The 17,731-nt window shown below is 40.9% G+C and overlaps 1 protein-coding gene and 1 long non-coding RNA gene across 9 annotated transcripts in view; both read right to left on the bottom strand.

Moving 5' to 3' along the window:
• Positions 1 to 10,265, bottom strand: part of LOC113672675 (uncharacterized) — a 40,697-nt gene extending 30,432 nt beyond the window's left edge. For 2 of the 3 annotated variants that reach the window (XR_016185813.1, XR_016185812.1), the window contains exons 1-2: positions 10,113 to 10,265; positions 9,305 to 9,957 (exon numbers count right to left, since the gene is read on the bottom strand). This is a non-coding gene — a long non-coding RNA (uncharacterized LOC113672675). The remainder of the gene's footprint in view (positions 1 to 9,304; positions 9,958 to 10,112) is intronic. The other variant, XR_016185811.1, reaches the window with a different exon arrangement.
• Positions 10,266 to 12,337: 2,072 nt separating this feature from the next.
• On the bottom strand, positions 12,338 to 17,718 carry LOC113672601 (heterogeneous nuclear ribonucleoprotein A1, A2/B1 homolog). Of its 6 annotated transcripts, XR_016185810.1 has the most exons (5): positions 16,781 to 17,718; positions 15,902 to 15,984; positions 13,649 to 13,779; positions 12,821 to 12,937; positions 12,338 to 12,546 (listed from the first exon to the last, which is right to left on the bottom strand). XR_016185810.1 is itself a non-coding variant. In XM_027188912.2 (2 exons), exon 1 carries the CDS (start codon positions 17,623 to 17,625, stop codon positions 16,786 to 16,788), a length of 840 nt encoding a protein of 279 aa, XP_027044713.2. In that variant the 5' UTR covers positions 17,626 to 17,718; the 3' UTR covers positions 16,067 to 16,375; positions 16,781 to 16,785. The 6 variants fall into 6 exon arrangements, 1 of the variants encoding a protein (XP_027044713.2); XR_016185809.1 differs by lacking the exon at positions 15,902 to 15,984; XR_016185808.1 differs by lacking the exon at positions 12,821 to 12,937.
• Positions 17,719 to 17,731: the final 13 nt, after the last annotated feature.

The raw sequence follows: 17,731 nt of genomic DNA on the forward strand, positions 1-17,731 counted from the left end.
GCAAGTAGATATCATGGCAGCGCTCACCGGACTACTGATTCCCTGAATGGACTGGTCTTCAACCGACGCGCTGGAAGCCCTTAAGAAGTTCAAAAGCCTCTGTCAGCTTTATTTCGCTGGTCCGCTAAAGGATAAAAGTGAGGAAGAGCAAGTCAGCTACCTCTTAATATGGTCAGGCGAAGAAGGAATCGAACTGGTTTCCACGTGGTCGCTAACAACCGACGAAAAAGAAAAAACTCAGCACATACTGGGAAAAGTTCGAGGACTTTGTGGCGCCGAGAAGCAACTTCAGGCTTGCATGCTACAAACTCCGCACCCTGAAGCAGGAAGCTGACGAATCAGTCGATTCATTCCTAAAGAAAGTACGGATTTTAGTAAACGAGTGCAAGTTCACAAACCCCGATGAACATATTATCGACACTCTTATCTTCGGATCGAACAATCCGCGCGTTCAGTCAAAACTCCTCGAGTATGATGCCAGTCTGACACTTAACGAAGCAGTGAGCATCGCAAGAACCCAGGAAGCCACGAGTAATCAATTACAGGACATCAGAGATGGCCAAATCACCACAGTCGATGCTCTGCAACATGGCCGAAACACGCAACACATGAACACACCACCAGCACAGGGCACCCAAGGCGAAAGGTGTGGAAATTGTGGCACCTTCCATGATCCACCCCGTAGATCGTGCCCAGCCTGTGGCAAGTTTGGCCACTGGAGATCCGTTTGCCGTTCCCACCCAAGGGCCAAAACCAGGGATAAACAGCACAGACCACAAGTTGTACATGCCATAGACACCACAGAGACCAACACCGACTGTCCAACAGTACAGAGTATCGATGTTCCACACACGCTGGATACCCTGCAACTGTATTTCCACTCCTTGTATATAGACAGTGTTGTCGAAAGGGACACTCCAGCCTTGTTACAGATAGAAGTGGACGCAGGTCAGAGCACTATGCCCTTACTGTGCAAAATCGACACAGGAGCCGAGGGAAATGTCATTCCTGTCAACACATATAAACAGCTGTATCCACAGTCAGCGTACAGCCCAGATGGCGCACCTCTCGGTTTATGTCCTTCTAACACAACAATTACCACTTTTGGTGGTCACACTATACAGCACTATGGAACTTGTGAACTTAACTTATCACACAACGGACACTCCAAGCCGTACCCTTTCCATGTGGTGAACACAACTGGGCCAAGGATCCTGGGTCTCCCTACCTGTAGAGATATGAAACTCATCACCCTCAACTACAGCCTCACCACTGCCACCTCGCCAGGGGCAACAAAGCCCACACCAAAACCCTCTTGCAATGCAGATGCAAAGGAGGAGCTACTCATCCAGTATGAAGACTGCTTTAAGGGCGTTGCCTTTTTCCGGGGGAGTTTCACATTACTCTGGATCCTACAGTTCCACCAGTCATCCACCCCCCGGAGAGTACCTGAGGCACTACGTGAACCACTTAAAAAGGAACTTGATGCCCTTGTCCAGCAAGGCATCATTATCAAAGTGGACGAACCCACTGACTGGGCTAATTCATTGGTCTGCGTTACAAAGAGCAACGGCACACTTCGGCTGTGTCTCAACCCCAAGGACCTCAACCGTGCCATCAAGCGACTACACCACCGCACCCTCAATGAGGTCTTACCAAGGTTAAGTGACGCCAAATACTTCTCTATTGTTGATGCCTGCAGCAGCTACTGGAACATCCAACTCGACCATGAGAGCTCCTTGTACACCACCTTCAACTCACCTCATGGGCGATACAGATTCTTGAGGCTCCCATTCGGCCTCATCTGTGCCCAGGACATCTTTCAGAAGAAGGTTGACGAGGCATTCGGTGATCTCCCTGGTGTCACAGGTATTGCCAACGACATAGTTATCTATGGGCGTGACTAGAGTGACCATGATGCTAACCTGAGAGCTGTCATGGAACGAGCACGCGAAACTGGCCTCTGCTTCAACCCAGACAAGTGCAAGATAAGGTGTACTGAAATACCCTTCTTTGGAAATATCATCAGCGACAGCGGTCTGAGACCAGACCCACAGAAGACAGAAGCGATCCTTAACATGGATCCTTCAGCGAGCCTTGCTGTCCTACAAACCTTTCTCGGCATGGTACAGTTTCTCAGTCGTTTTCTACCCAACCTAGCCTCCCTATCAGCTAACCTCTGGGATCTGACAAAGAAGAGCAGCGAATTCCAATGGGGCCCAGAACACCAGTCAGCCGTCGACAAGGTCAAGGAGGCAGTCACTTCTACCAGCTCACTCCAGTACTTCGACAGTACAAAACCAGTCACCATCCAAGTTGATGCATCCACGCGTGGTCTTGGTGCCACTCTCTTTCAGGACAAAGGCCCTATTGAATACAGAAGCAAGCTTCTAACTGAAACTGAAACCCGTTATTCAAACATTGAAAGAGAAATGCTTGCAATTGTACATGGCCTTGAGAAGTTTCACTACTATGCATATAGCCGACATGTCACTGTGGAGACAGACCACAAGCCGTTAGAGGCGATTTTCAAGAAACATCTCTCGTACTCTCCCCCACGCATCGCAAGAATGATGCTTAGGATTCAAAAGTATGATGTGGAAATTAAGTATGTTCCAGGAAAGAACGTTCCACTGGCTGACGCGCTGTCTCGAATTAACCCACTCCCAGGCGACACAATCAAAGGTCTTGATGTATCAGTCCATGAACTGCACCTCCACCTTAATGCCACCCCAACAAGGATCAATGAAATTAAAGAGGAAACAACTAAAGATGAAGTTCTCCTCTCACTCCGTGCAATTATCATACAAGGTTGGCCTGATACAAGATCGGAATGCCCAGCCCACCTACATGCATATTGGAATTATCGCGATGAACTAACCATTGCGGATGGCATCATCTTGAAAGGCACACGCATCCTCATTCCTAAACGCCTACAATCAGCTGTATTACAACAGCTGCACTATGCACACCAGGGTGCAGAAAAGTCCAAACTCCGTGCCAAGGGATCAGTGTTCTGGGCCAACATAAACCGAGACATCGAAGAAATGGTAAAAGGCTGTGCTCCATGTCAACACAATCAAAACATGAATGTGAAGGAGCCCCTCATTCCCCATGATGTTCCTCAGAAACCATGGCATACTCTTGGATCCCACCTGTTCTTTTGGAACAATTTGCCCTATTTGCTAGTATCTGATTACTATAGCAAATTCCCTATAATGAGGAAGTTGAGCAACATCCGATCAGATACAACAATTGCCCATCTGAAATCCATATTTGAGGAGCATGGCATTCCAAGCAAACTCGTCACTGGCAATGATACTCAGTTCACTTCTGCCATATTCCAGGAGTTTAGCAGTAGCTATGGATTTGTCCACACAACCACTAGCCCATACTTTCCACAGGCCAATGGTTTTATCGAGAGAACTGTGCAAACAGTAAAGAACATTCTACAAAAGTGCAAGGAATCTGGTGCAGATCCTCATTTGGCCATGCTATGCCTGCGAAGCACTCCTCTTGACCACAGTATTCCGTCGCAAGCAGAACTCTTGAACTCAAGAGTTTATCCAGCCAACCTTCCAGCAATATCCAAACCAAGCCTCTCCCTATCAGCAGATGGCGATACCAACTCCAAACTCCAAGCAAGGCTGGAAAAGCAACAGTTGCAATATGACAAAACATCCAAACCTCTCCCTGCGGTACACCCTGGAGATCCTGTGCGTGTCTTCAATCCCCACAGCCACAAGTGGGAACCAGGTGTTGTCAAATGAAACATGCAGACCCCTCGCTCTCACCTCGTCGACATGGCGAATGGCAGTGTCCGCCAGCGTAACCGCCGCCACATCCGCCCTACAGGAGACCATAACATTGCAAAATGGCAGCCACGTTGAAACTGCAGAGCCCCTGCTAGTGCCACAACCCGGAACCAGCACCACTCCACCAAGCACACTATGTAATGAAAAAACCCCCACAAGCGAGCAGGCCACACCAACCTCCCTGGCACCTAGCCCGGCAACCACACCAGGACCTTTGACCAGAGAGACTACACTGCGTCATTCCACCAGGGTGATCAAACCCCCTGCCAAGTTGAACCTATGAACTGAACTCAAAACTGACTTTCTTACCAAGTTATTGTTGCAGTTAAGGATCATGAACATTTGCATGAACCATGAACATTGCTTAATTTTTGTTTAATCTCGTTAGTTCTGTTATGCGTATTTTGTTTTACATAGTTGTTCTTCTCCTTCCTCATGGAAAAGGGGGGATGTCATAGTTTCTTACGCAACACAAATGTATTGGCACATGCGCAGGAGGCATGTCTTTCGTATGTTGGAGTTCGAATAAAATGTCTGTTACATTGTTTATCTGAACTACAACACCGGGAAAATTACCCGACTGTGGACGCGATTTTTCCAGCTGTAAAGCACTACTTCTTTATCAAAATGTTTTTAAATGTTGTCAGATTGTTATTTATTTATTTCGTTTGTTTACACCTTCGTTGCTGTCTTACCTGAACTGAGAGGGTTTTAGACACTCCATTTAGTGCAACGATCGCATCATTCGCATCGCATCATCCATTTACAGGCTCAACAACAATAAAATTCGTGGCAACCTGCTTCAAGTTTGACCTAGACGCTTGGAAAGTATCGTCCCTCCATCAACAGCGTGAGGAAGCAACGAAAAGAGTGCCCTTACCCCATTAGAGTGGGCTTTGCAGCGAGTTGTTAAGATGAAATCTGTGCATGGATATTTCTATCCACTCCTTGTTCTGCCTTTTGTCTACAAGAAGACATCAAGCCAGGAGGACGATTGGGTAGGCTAGAGTTGACCATCACCGACAACGACAATAAAATTCTTGGCAACCTGCTTCAAGTTTGACCTAGACGCTTGGAAAAGTATCGTCCCTCCATCAACAGCGTGAGGAAGCAACGAAAAGAGTGCCCCTACCCCATTAGAGTGGGCTTTGCAGCAAGTTGATAGGATGAAATCTGTGTATGGATATTTCTATCCACTCCTTGTCGAGCTGGCAGAAGTTGCCCTATCTGCACCAATCACCAACGCCTAGCCAGAAAGGCATGCAGGTGCGGTTAAAAGAATCAAAACGCGACTGAGAAACAGGCTGGAGAATGACACGCTGAACTCGTTACTACATGTGTCAATCAACGGCCCAGCTGTTTCAACGCCAGAAGTAAAAGTAGTCAAGACAGCAGTTGCATATTGGCTACGAAAGAAAAACCGCAGACTACAGAGACCTCCTATCGCCACCAACAAAGATACCACCTCAGCAGCTACCCTGAAACCTGTTTTGGTTCACCAAGGCACCTAGTGCGATTCTCCTGCTGCCTCATTGAATGCAGAGCAATTGAAACTTGCTGAAGAACTGCAAAGGGAAGTGCACTAGGCAAAGAAGGCCTTCTTCTTGCCTGACCAGGACTCAGATTCAGACAGTGACAGTGCATGGGACAGCATGAGCGACACTGAAGTTTAATATGCAAAGAAACATTTGTCACTTAACCTAGCTTTAGCTTTCAAAGTTGTTGATTTTTGTCCAACACAAACCCGTGTTTTAAGTAATATGCTCTCACATTAGATTAGTTCACTTCTTCTGTGCCAGAGAGCAGTTATGTTCACTACGTAATAATTGAAAGGGTGTTTTTGAAGATCAGATATTTGATTTGTAAAACAATGCGAAAACAGAGAAATTGTACAGAATCAGATGTAAATTTTAATGTTCATCAGTGCTTTATATTATTTACGGGAAAAATTGAAACAAATGTTGAGTCTTGAAACTATTTGCTTCTTAACTTAATTATCATTCTGGGTTTCAGTTGACTAAATATTAATAAACAATAAAAACAGTCAACACTCCAGTTCGTCATAACTTTATTACCTGTTACCTGATAAAGTAGTCTTAAGATGCGTCTTCATCTAAGACAATATTGCTCAGGATTCTGCAGAAAGCAATGACAATGAAGCTTCTGATGAAGGAGATGGTAGGACTCGTGTGAACCGTGTAAGGCAAAGACCAGCAAGGCAAAAACAAGCTCCCCTTGTTTGGCAAATGGTCCATGGAACAACATCACGTGATATTCCATTCATAGGAAATTCCGATGTACAAGTACAGACAGTAGGGTTTGAACCACAAGAATACTTTGCCCTATTCATCAATGATGACTTGCTCATTTGTTTTGTAGCACAAACTAATCGTTATGCAGACGAATTTATAGCTGAGGGCAATCTTAGAAGAAGATCCCGTGCAAATGATTGGTCCTCAACTGACAGGACAGAAATGAAAAAATTTCTTGGGTTTGTTTTTTTTTATGAGGATTATTCATAAGCCTGCTATAGACATTTATTGATCCAAGGACCCATTGTTTTGTACCCCCATTTTCAGTGCTATCATGGGCAGAAATCTTTTCTGGTTGCTTCTGAAATTTCTACATTCAGTGACAACTCCAATATGCCTGCGCCTAATGATCCATCTCCTAATAAACTGTTCAAGCTGCAACCTTTATCAGATCATCTCTTTAAGAAGTTTCAGGAAGTATATGTTCCAGCCCATAATATTTCAATTGCTGAGTCCCTGCTATTGTAGAGGGGAGATTGGGATTCAAGCAATACATTCCCCTAAAAAGAGCTAGATTTGGTGTGAAATCATTGTGTGTAAGGATAGCGGTTACACATTTTCTTTCAAGATTTATATGTGGAAAGAAAACGTAGCCCCAAGAGCACAAGAGCTTTCTCTTTCTGAGAGAGTCGTCATTGACCTCATGAAACCATTGCTGTAGAAAGGATATCATTTGTACACTGACAACTGGTACACAAGCTTGCCACTGTACAAGTACCTTCACCACCAAGGAACTTTAGCTTGTGGAACAATCGGAAGCAACAGGATGGGGTTTCCAGAGTAAGTGAAGAGTGCACAATTGAGAAGAGATGAGCAACCTGTATTGCTGACTACAATAAATACATGGGTGGCATCGACTGCACTGACCAGCTGCTAAAACCCTATGAGGTGCCTCGCAAAACACTGAAGTGGTACAAGAAGGTGGCCATCCACTTTATGCAGCTTTCCATGTTCAACAGCTTCATTGTTTATCAGAAGGGTGGTCATCAAAAACAATTCCTGAGATTTCAACATGAAGTGATTGCAGCACTTCTCTTTGAAAATGGAAATGGTGCTGACATGGAGATTCCCAGGGAGGAGAACATCATACGACTTACTGAGCATCACTTTGTGTCACCCATTCCAGTAAAAGCCTCTAAACAAAAGCCTCAGAAGAGATGCCAGAAAGGAGTGCACAAAGAGTGCCAATTTATGCTAATTTTATATTCAGATGACATCATCAGGTATCAAATTTCAAAAATCAATAACCATACAAGCTCAAAATAAAATTTTTAGTGCAGTTTCAGAAAATGTATACTTTTCTTGGGCTAGGTTCTATTTTTAGAGAGTTAATTACATTTGATTTGAGGCAACTTTACCTCAAAAAGAGGAAAATAGGCTTGGCACAGGGGATAACATGGAGGCTGGCAGTGAAGGGGTTAATTAAACACCCTAAACTTCTTGAAAACCCACTGTCAACAAATATACCTTGCACATAGTTAACAATTGCCTCATCGGAAATGACTCTGAAAAATAAGAATTGCTCCATTCAGATGCCCTGATGATCCCAGGTATCATAGTCACAGTCAAAAATATTGAGTTTCAAAAGCACAGGGTTTTCAATTTGAGTGAGGTAGTCTGTTTCCTCTAGAGTGAATTGCTCATAATTTTATCAGTAAATCTATGTATTTTGATGTTAGTGAATCACCTGTTGATGTAAAAAAAACCTCAAGTTCAGCTTTCTTTCAGAAACTTGAGTATACTTTTTACTAGAAAATGTGAAAACTATAAAAAATCCTTCAAACTAATACACATTTACATAATTGTATGCATAACAGCAGCCTAAGTGTTGATTTAGTTTGAAGTGTGAAGTCCATTTACAGATTCTTTTCAGTTTATTCAATTTCAATTTTGCTATCTTAATAATAGAATTTTGCTTAACACAGCAAATTGTGCAGGTTTTACATTACAGAATTTAGGACTGGATGTTGATAGTGATCAGCCTTAATACAACCTGCCCTTATCTTTTACCTACACATTAATTCAAGTACCATTTTAGGTGACTTATGCTGCTTTGCTTTGGAATGCTGAGTTGTTGCAGGTAAACACAGAAAAGACTAGCTTACATTGCTACAAACAAACACCCACTGGTATCACAAAATTATTCTCTAAACACAGAACAAACTACAATCCGAGGGACAACCTTAAGTTTGAACTTTTTCACTCTAATTCTAAAGTACTTCATAATTCTTTTGTTCACCATGCTAGCATTGTTAAGAACTATCTATCAACCCAGTTGAAATCAGTGGCAAGCTATCCATCTTTCAAAGCAAACCTAATCAAAGACTGTTGACCAAATTTCATTTGGTACCAATTCAACCGCAACCAACAGTGACCAACATCACAAATGCTTTTATATATTTTTGATGTTAGTATAAAATAATAATGTTTGAAATTTCTTTCTCTTATTTTTCATCATCATTATTGTTATACTATCTTGAAATTTTCATGTGGATATTGATAACTGGTTATTAATATAAATCTAGACTACAGTGTGAGCATTCAAAGAGAGTGGAGACTGGCTTCTAGTTTATTCAAGCTTAAGCAATACTGTACAGTCATATGAATATGACTTTCTCATATGCTGATAGTCATAGGACTTTAAGAACCATTCAGTTACCTGAAGTTGCAACACCATTGGGGTACTTAGGTATTACTGACTACTTTTCCTGGACTGTTTGATAGGCATTGCTACAGCATTCCAAGCAGTTAATATATAGCATCTATAGGGAATAATTCCCTTATTATTATTTGCCCACCCACCCACTTCCTGAACAGCCTAGTGTTTTAGTTTTTTGTCTTTTTTTTTTTGGTGTCATTGTGGTGAGTTTACCTAGTTGATTTCTATCGTATTTTAAAGGATTTTAATTGTATAAGTCAATAAAGGTTATATGTTTGTCAGTAACACTTTGCAATAAAGACTGCCAGAAGCCCAATCCTGTGTCTGCATTGTGGTTTAGATTTACTTTTTACATATTTTTTTTTTACTTTTATGCTGTTATATAGCAGGTCCACATCAGCATTTTGCTGCCATTTTACAACCTGCTTTATCAAGTAAAGTATGTATGTATGTAACACAGAAAACAGATAACATGTTCATGTTGAAGCTGTACTAGCAAACTGAAGTAGGGTAATTACCTTATTGTAAAACTATCACTCAAACTGTTGGGCTTCAAGGGGTTGGCCTCTACCTCTCCAGTGGTGGTTATTTGCTGCTCTGAGAGAGCTTTGGATCCATTGGGATTGTCACTGCGCTTGTCTTGGTCTGGTGCCCTCAAACTTTTCCTGCCTACCAGACATACACGTGACCTTAACCAAACAGGTTTTGACATGGTTAACGTCCCAATTATAGCCAACAGTTACGAGGGGTGAGGTGACTTTCTCGTAATGAAATTTAACAAATTCGATGCCACCTGGTAACATTTTGCCAGTAATTTCAATCACTATTGAGCCACGAAAAGGTTGTTCGTCGCCGTCTGATAGGAAACCGACTCCAGCAAAACAGATTATCTGATCATAGGCCACGGGTATTCTTTGAAGACAGAGCCTTTTCCAGGAGGACAACCGTTTTACAAACTGCTTTTGGGAGAGTATTTCTAAAAGACGAAGGCCCTGCCAGTAAATGTATTTGGGGAAAGCAGAATGTGGTGTTGATCGGCATAATCTAGTTCGGAATGAAGGCGAATCATTTCGGCTGAATGAGGGGCAGTTGTACCGCATCATGTCTATCGCACGGTCAACTACCTGACCAACTTGTGAGTCCCGTCGTTGGCTCGTGCTCCCTACAGTGACTGTAAAATGAATCGATCATCGCTAAACTAAGTAGGAAGACAACATGCGCTACATATTTACAAGCTATCTATGTACAGTCAAATCCAATTTCAGTTACCCAAGTCTTGTTGGTTCCCCGGAACCACTCAGCTGCAGATACTCATCAAATGCTTACCTCTACTGGGAACGAATTAAAGAGCGGTTTAGATCCCTTTCACTCTGTTCAAGGTTTCCGAAGGTATTCGAGGCCATACACCGCAACAGCAGAAAACATCTCACATCTCGACTACCATTGGCGCGAATCCGTGGGAATATCAATTCTCTAGCTAAGCGACCAGGCCTTAGTCCACGTGATCTACTAAATTTTTGATCGTGTGAGAACTGGAAACAGCTCGAGCTGATCGCACGATCGTCCGCTGACGGTTGCCTACGGTGGCCCAGAAGGGTCACGCGTGCAAATTAAAATTATGACCGCGAACAAAAATATTGCTGCAAATGAAAATATAGAACAGTACGATGGCCCACAACCTGCAGTGGCCCACAACTGTCACGGCAAAACAAAAAATCACGGCACTATAAACTTTACTCACGGCAAAACAAAATTAACTCAAGGCAAAACAAAATTTACTCACGGCAAAACAAAGAAAACGAATTGGTCAGCGGTTGTTATTTGCGAGATAACGAAGATGCAAACTTTTGTAAAAGCTGTGGTAGAGGTACGTTTCTTAATTTAAAGTGTTCGTATTTGCATTTCAGTCAGTCGCCGGCACCTTTTGTTGCTTCACACGGAAAAAACACACGATACGAAATGTAATGATCGATTTTGTCCCCAATCTCACGCCATAACAGAAAAAGCCTTTGAACCCCTGTAAACTCTGAGCGCTTCGGAGTAAGTGATAATTTTAATGAATCTTCGGATTGTTTTCAATTTCAAGGATTGTAAATTACAATTTTACGAAAATCGAAGGTTGTTCTCTTATTTCATTGTGAATCCTCGCACGCCTGCCAGTCGCTGGCGCCGCTAGTTGAAACTAAAACGAATGAATATAAACTGTTTTAAGATTATCATTGGTTTCTACCATTTGAAATGCAAATAACAACCGCTGACCAAATCGTTTTATTTGTTTTGCCGTGAGTAAATTTTGTTTTGCCGTGAGTTAATTTTACATTGCCGTGAGTTACTTTGTATTGCCATGAGCTAATTTTGTTTTGCCGTGAGTAAATTTTGTAGTGCCGTGACAGTTGTGGGCCACCGTACATTTTGTTTTGCCGCGAGTTAATTTTGTTTTGTCGTGAGTAAAGTTTGTGGTGCTGTGACTTTTTTGTTTCGCCGTGACAGTTATGGGCCACCGTACGATCGTCATTTCAAGTTTTTAAACTACTGTAGGAAATAATAAAATACAACTTTGTATAATGGACTGTAGGATTTGTTGCAACTTTACCCCTGGGCTTTCAGTGCGCTAGGGAGAGGTCGACAGAAAAGGAATCACCGGGGAAAGTATGCGAAAAGGTGACATCGCGACAGGTTTGAAAGCCCATTCGCGCTCAGATATTGATCTAGGCGTCATTTGAAGACGTAATGTTTGGGAGTAACAAAAAGATCTCTCGAGTGACATTCGTCGCGTTTCCTTCGGTGATTGTCTTTGAAACTTGGTTCAGTCCTAACCACATAAGTTCAAATCGAATACCTTTATTAATCAAAATGTTTGAGCTAATTGGAAATAATCAGAAAACTGAAAAATTACAGAATGTTGGCAAAACTGTCTGAACTACCTGACTTTTTGGACAAGGAACATGTTGCAAGAGAAAATTTGGCAAGTGGAATCACATGAAATCGAGTTTTGTTAAGTAAATTTATCCCTTCTGGCGCGTGGTACGTCAGCTGATAGGGTCCCTAACTAAGAGATAAGAATAATTGGCTGAGAAACAAAGCTTTAAGGGCAAATGCGAGAATTTGAGAAAATCTCTGAGTCAAGGGCTTTATCAGCTGACACAGCAGCAAGCCAGAAGGGGCTCTATTTAATTATAACCCTCCTCTCAAATTTTAAAACTCTCCTTGACAGCAAATTTTGTTGACTTTTTGGAACTTTCTGGAGAAGCATTTGAGATCATCTTTTTAATGTCACTACCACTAGACCAAAAAATGAGTTTGTCCTTCTTTCATGTAATAAAGATGAAAAGGTGAAATACTTGGGGTTCCTTTTGCTTCTTTTCCAACAGAAATAACCAGAGGGCAAATATTGATGTAGACAGTGGTTATTGCTTGCTAACTGTCTGGTCACTTTGCATGTGATATAAAGTGGCCAATTTAATTGCATGAAAATTAATGGACGAGTGGTTGGTGATTGGGCTTGCCATTGGGCACTCTGTAAGAAGACATAAAGAACACCACACATGCTGTTTCTTTCTTTTTGAATTTAATATATTTTTCCCAAAGCTTAAATGGGTAAATGTAAATGATATTCATCAGTGAAAATTCTCTGTCAGAGATGGACATTGTGCCAGGACCCAAGCTACTCCATTTTCACTTTTCACTGTCTCCTACCTACCCAGACATTTGTTGGCTAGGTTTTTACACTGGTTTAATTCGTAATCTTCTTAGTTGAATTCTGTTGAAGAAAAATAGTACAAAAATTGCAAGTAATACTGGATGAATTTAACTTCTGAACTACCGTAAACGTCCATGTATAAGCTGCATCCATAGACAAGCCACACCTCTGATTTGGAGCACAGAATTTGGAAAAAAATAAAAACAATACAGTTTGAAGTTTCAGTAGAGTTGTATTGCTACAAATAATCAAGGTTTCGAAACACCGACATAGAAGTTGTGACTTTCTTTCACATTTATCAAGTCTAAAGAAAGCGAAATTTCATTTGTCGTACCTTCTTTTTCATTGGAATTTACACCATCTTTAACTTAAAATGCTCTTTCGATCCGATTTTTCAAGATTATCACTTCGAAACATGCCATAAAGTTGAAATTCCCTCAGCATCGAGAAACTATAAACAAACAAGTGCTTAGTAGCTTTAAATGTTGGGAGGAGTCTGGGCCAGGGCCTGGCCATTGTCTGGGCATCTGATAAAGTCAGTGTTTATCATTAAAGCCATAAAAGTCCTCACAACTGCTATCTCCAAAGAGATTCTTATAGCTTTCTGGGTCAATTTCTTGCTTGTTACTGTTCGAAACTATTGGCGTAAAGCAAGTCCACATCCTCGTCCTCATCTATGCCAGCAAATTGATCAGAATTGGAGTCATCTTCCCACATTAATTGTTTGAGTAAAGCGAAAATTAATCGCTTGAAAGAATCTTGGAGAGCAAGATTCGATGATAAACACTCGAAAACACAAACAGCTCCCTTAGGAGCCACCACTTAATGAAAAAGTCAATGAACTACAGCAACACGCTTTCAGTTTCTTTTATGTTTATTTCTTGGCATCTTAAGGAAGTTTTATGAATATTAATTAGGTGTTTGAGAACTCCAAACACAGATGTATCCATGGATAAGCCGCACCCTTGATTTTTGGCTTCAATTTTGTGAAAAAAAGTGCAGCTTATACATGGATGTTTACGATATGTACCAATTTAGGTCATGGTGATAAGTCAGTGTGGTGTTGAAATAATGAATTAGACATATCATCACACAATATGTAATAAATATAAAAATTCACTGCATTGTTAAGTAATAGGAATAAATAGCTATCACTTCATACCTCTCAGAGTTGTCTGCACTCTGTAGCTGTTTCTAGTGTAGCATTCATATTTTAAGCACAACATACTCTGCTTCCCCCTTGTTGCTGCATCAGTGCAATGCAGATAATTGAGTACAGCACCACGAGATACACTGGTTGAGAGAAAAAAAAACACATTAAAATAATACAAACAAACCAAACGAAATTTTAAGATGGGAAAAAAGATAAGGCTACAGTAAATGTTGATTATAAACTAAGTTTACCTTCAAGAGGGTGAAATGAACTACAAAACCTACGTACAACTGAGTGGCTTGGGAAACAAGGGATAGAGTCTGCTGAAGCTAGAAGTTATGGGGACAGGTTTCCTTACCACAGACAAAAAAAAGCTAACCCCCATCCAAAACTGTTTGGCTATAGCAGGCAGAAGGTAAGGGGTTTGGAAATCACATTTGAAGTTGGCACTCAGAAAAAGTTTTCATTTTGGAAGAGCACTATAAGGATTGCCATCACAAGCAAGCAGTGTGCCCCACAAAAAAATACTTCATGGGACTGGCTTGACTGTGGACTAAAATATTACAATGGATCTTCTGCAAACCACCAGGATGACATGCCATGGTGGTGTGAAATGTGCATCAAGAAATGATTGGCATCCTCCAAAAGCTAACTATTGCATATCAATTCACAGCTACCAAGACCGATACAACCTCAAAAAAATACTTTTTACATGTTATTCAACTCACAAATTTCAGAAGCCTTTTCACACAATCATTCATTCAAATAGGGTCATAAGTTTTAAATAAACTCTTTCAACTTGTAAATGTTTTATAACACACCTTTCAAATAAATTTTTTAATATGACCTTATTTCTTATACCTGTCAATCATGAATATTTTCTACAATTTGCACAATTTACAATTTACTGGTTTAGGGGAGCTTTATATTCTACTGAAATACAAGTGCAATGTATCATGCTGTATGTATTCAGCTTCAAGTAGCACTCCAATTTTATATTACAACCCAAGCCCTAAGGAATTATCATTGTCCAATGTACTGAACTTCATTCTTTTCCAACTTAATATTTATTTTCCAAAGGGTGCTAGCTTGAGAGGAGAACTGAATATTGTTGGTAGGCAGGGCACACAACAGAGTGACAGATATGTAAACATACAAAGTTGATTACAGGAACAAGTGATAAACTTGCTGTTGCAGTTTACCATTAGAAAGTGGCAAGCCAAATCAAAAGAAATCTGCAAAAAAGGTTGATGGTAAATTTTGCTAAAATCATTTATCCTAACAAAGGGTGTTTCTCCTTGTTACCAACTGGACACTTAGTAAAAAAATTGTGAGTTAGTTGTATGATGTGCATCGGGTACTAAAATGAAATAGTACTATATTGTGATATTTTTTTTTATATATCCTGTACTACTGAAAGTACGTAGTGATCAGGTTAATTAATATTTCTGTGAGTATTGTACTTCAGTTTGTGGTGTTATGTGAACACATTTTTGACAAGATATAGTGCTGTAATTGTACTTTCAGTTAGGAAAAGGAAATTCCCTCAAACATCCATAACCACTTAGATTTTGAAAACAAGGGTAAACAATTTAGCGTTCTGGAACTTATATTTTACACCTTCTTTTGAAGTTCCAACTCTTCAAGACATTGTGTCACTCTATTTTGGTTTTGGAAAGAGATCTAACACATTTCATTGTTACCTAATACAAGAAAATAGTCTGCTCAACAGTATAATTGTGAGTGAAAGAAGAACTTAAAATCACTATACTTTACAGTTTTCAGCAATGATTGTGGTTCATGTTTAACTTTTACAATATTCCTCAGATTTTTTGCAGGGCCTCCAGAATGTTAATCTTAGTCCAAATAGAATGCAAAAACCAGTTATTCTTCTACCCTCCTATGTTGGCAGTAGTCAATAGTCACCTTTGTGCTACCTTTGTTTAATACCTGACATATTCCACCCATAATGGAAGTGATCACACATAGTGAATATAGTTTCTTGTGTAGAAGTACAAACATGGTATTGCAACCAAATTCTGGGCTTGATTGGTCACCATTTTCTCTATGTTAAAGTGCTATCCTCAACAAGCAACACTAACCCAACCCAAAAGTACCAGAAAGAAACAAGCTGGACATAAATGGATTAAAAGCAGCGAGTCGTTAAATAACATAAAATTGGCAAAATTATTTAGCCAGAGACGGAAACAAAAAATACACAGATGTAAGTAGGGCATTTGGTAGAAAATTTCTCATTGTTACCTCCTGTAACTCGTTTGTAGAAGTTTGATTTTTTTCCAGAAAATATCCCATGAAAAGCTAACCTAGAGAAAGGTTAACCATGACTGTAACACAAAAGTAGATAAATAAAAAACAAATAAAAACAAGCTCCTCAAGTCTTTTGCAAAAAAAAAAACTAACAACTCCTGAATAGCACTTAGACCTTTATTCTTAACCTAACCAACTTTAATAACAGCCAAGGGTTTGGGTATACATGTAAACTAATCTAAAAATGTAAGTTTGTAATAAAATTCTACTCCTAATAAAATACTGCAACTGGTCGAGTCCTGTCTACACGAAGAGGTCTGTGATTAGGAGGAAGCCTACACTGCATCTTAAGTGGTAGATTGACTGCGACAGCAATTCTTCAGGGAATCCTTGGTAGCCTAGGTCCTGGCTGACTTAATGTAACTTATGTCTGGCTATGTTGACTTAAGACTTCAAATGCAACGAAACCTAGGTATCAAAACAGAATAAGCTTAGACTCACTGGAACAACAACAGTTAGCCCAATTATCAATATCTGAAGTTTTATGCTTTTTTCCCCGTGACTGCGTGATAAAAGGACACGCAAGGCAAGGTGTCACCTTTTTAATAAATAAACTTAAGCAAGAAGAGGACCTGTAGAATTCCCTTCCAATGCTCCTGCGTTATGGGCACATGAATACTTTTAACAGTACTTTTAAACGATTTTTTCATCCCACTCGTGCACACTCGTAGGCAGTTAACATTATTTCTGCTAATAAAACATACCCCCGTGTGCTATTCACTGTTAGCTTTCAGAAAATATCCTATTCATTCACCTAAAGATGTCATAAAATAAACCACAAGCATGGGAAAATTAGAAAAAAAGTGTTCCTACCTTTTCTAGTATGGTGTGTACCGTTGTCTTGGACCGCCACCCCTTCCATATCCACCGTGCTGTGAGCCAAAGTTTGAAGGAGCTTGCTGGTAGTTACCCATGTTACCGTAACCATTGTCGTATCCATAACCATCATAGCCGCTGTAATAACTAGGATCAGAGTATTGCTGGTATCCATGACCGCCATACATATTGTATGTGTACTGTCCACCTCCACCACCACTGCGATCACGATGGCTAAATCCACGACCCCCTCCGCGTCCACCACGACCCCCCGAACGTGCCCCCTGACCATCTTTAGGTTGAGCTTTCTTGATTTCAACTTGTTTGCCGGAGATTGTGATCCTTTTGAGGCAACAAAGTTCATCCACTATATCCTCGTCTTCAAATTCAACGAAGCAGAAACCACGATGCTTTTTCGGCTCGTCTTTCTTCATGATCAGGTCCACAAGGGTTGGCGCAATTCCGCGTGCTGACTCGGCGACGGCTTGCTTTATGTCTTCCATGGTCGTCTCGTCTTTCAATCCACCAATAAAGAGTTTCTTTGTTCTATGATGAGCTGTTGCGCTGTCTTCATTTCTAGGAATAGCTCGCTTTACTTCGACGGTTTTGCCATCGATCGTATGGGGTTTTTCTCCTAAGACCTTTAAGACGCTTTCTCTTTCGGCGAAAGTCACGTAGCCGAATCCTCTAGAAGCCTTGCCTCCATCGCGTATTACCACGCAGTCTGTCATTTCTCCGTAAGACTCAAAATACGTCTTTAAAGCTTCATCTGATGTGGACCTGTCCAAACCACCAACAAACACCTTCTTCAATGGATCTTCGTTGGCCTGATCATTCGCCATGTTTTCGTTTCCCTTTTCGAAAGAGCTAATGTCTTGTTATAGGAGCTAATACAGGAAATAGTATATCGATACTCTCAAAAGAAGTAAGTTGTGCAAGAGAGATGCG

This window comes from Pocillopora damicornis, chromosome 4 (assembly GCF_964200805.1).
Source record: "Pocillopora damicornis chromosome 4, jaPocDami1.2, whole genome shotgun sequence".
Classification (NCBI taxonomy): Eukaryota; Metazoa; Cnidaria; class Anthozoa; order Scleractinia; family Pocilloporidae; genus Pocillopora; species Pocillopora damicornis.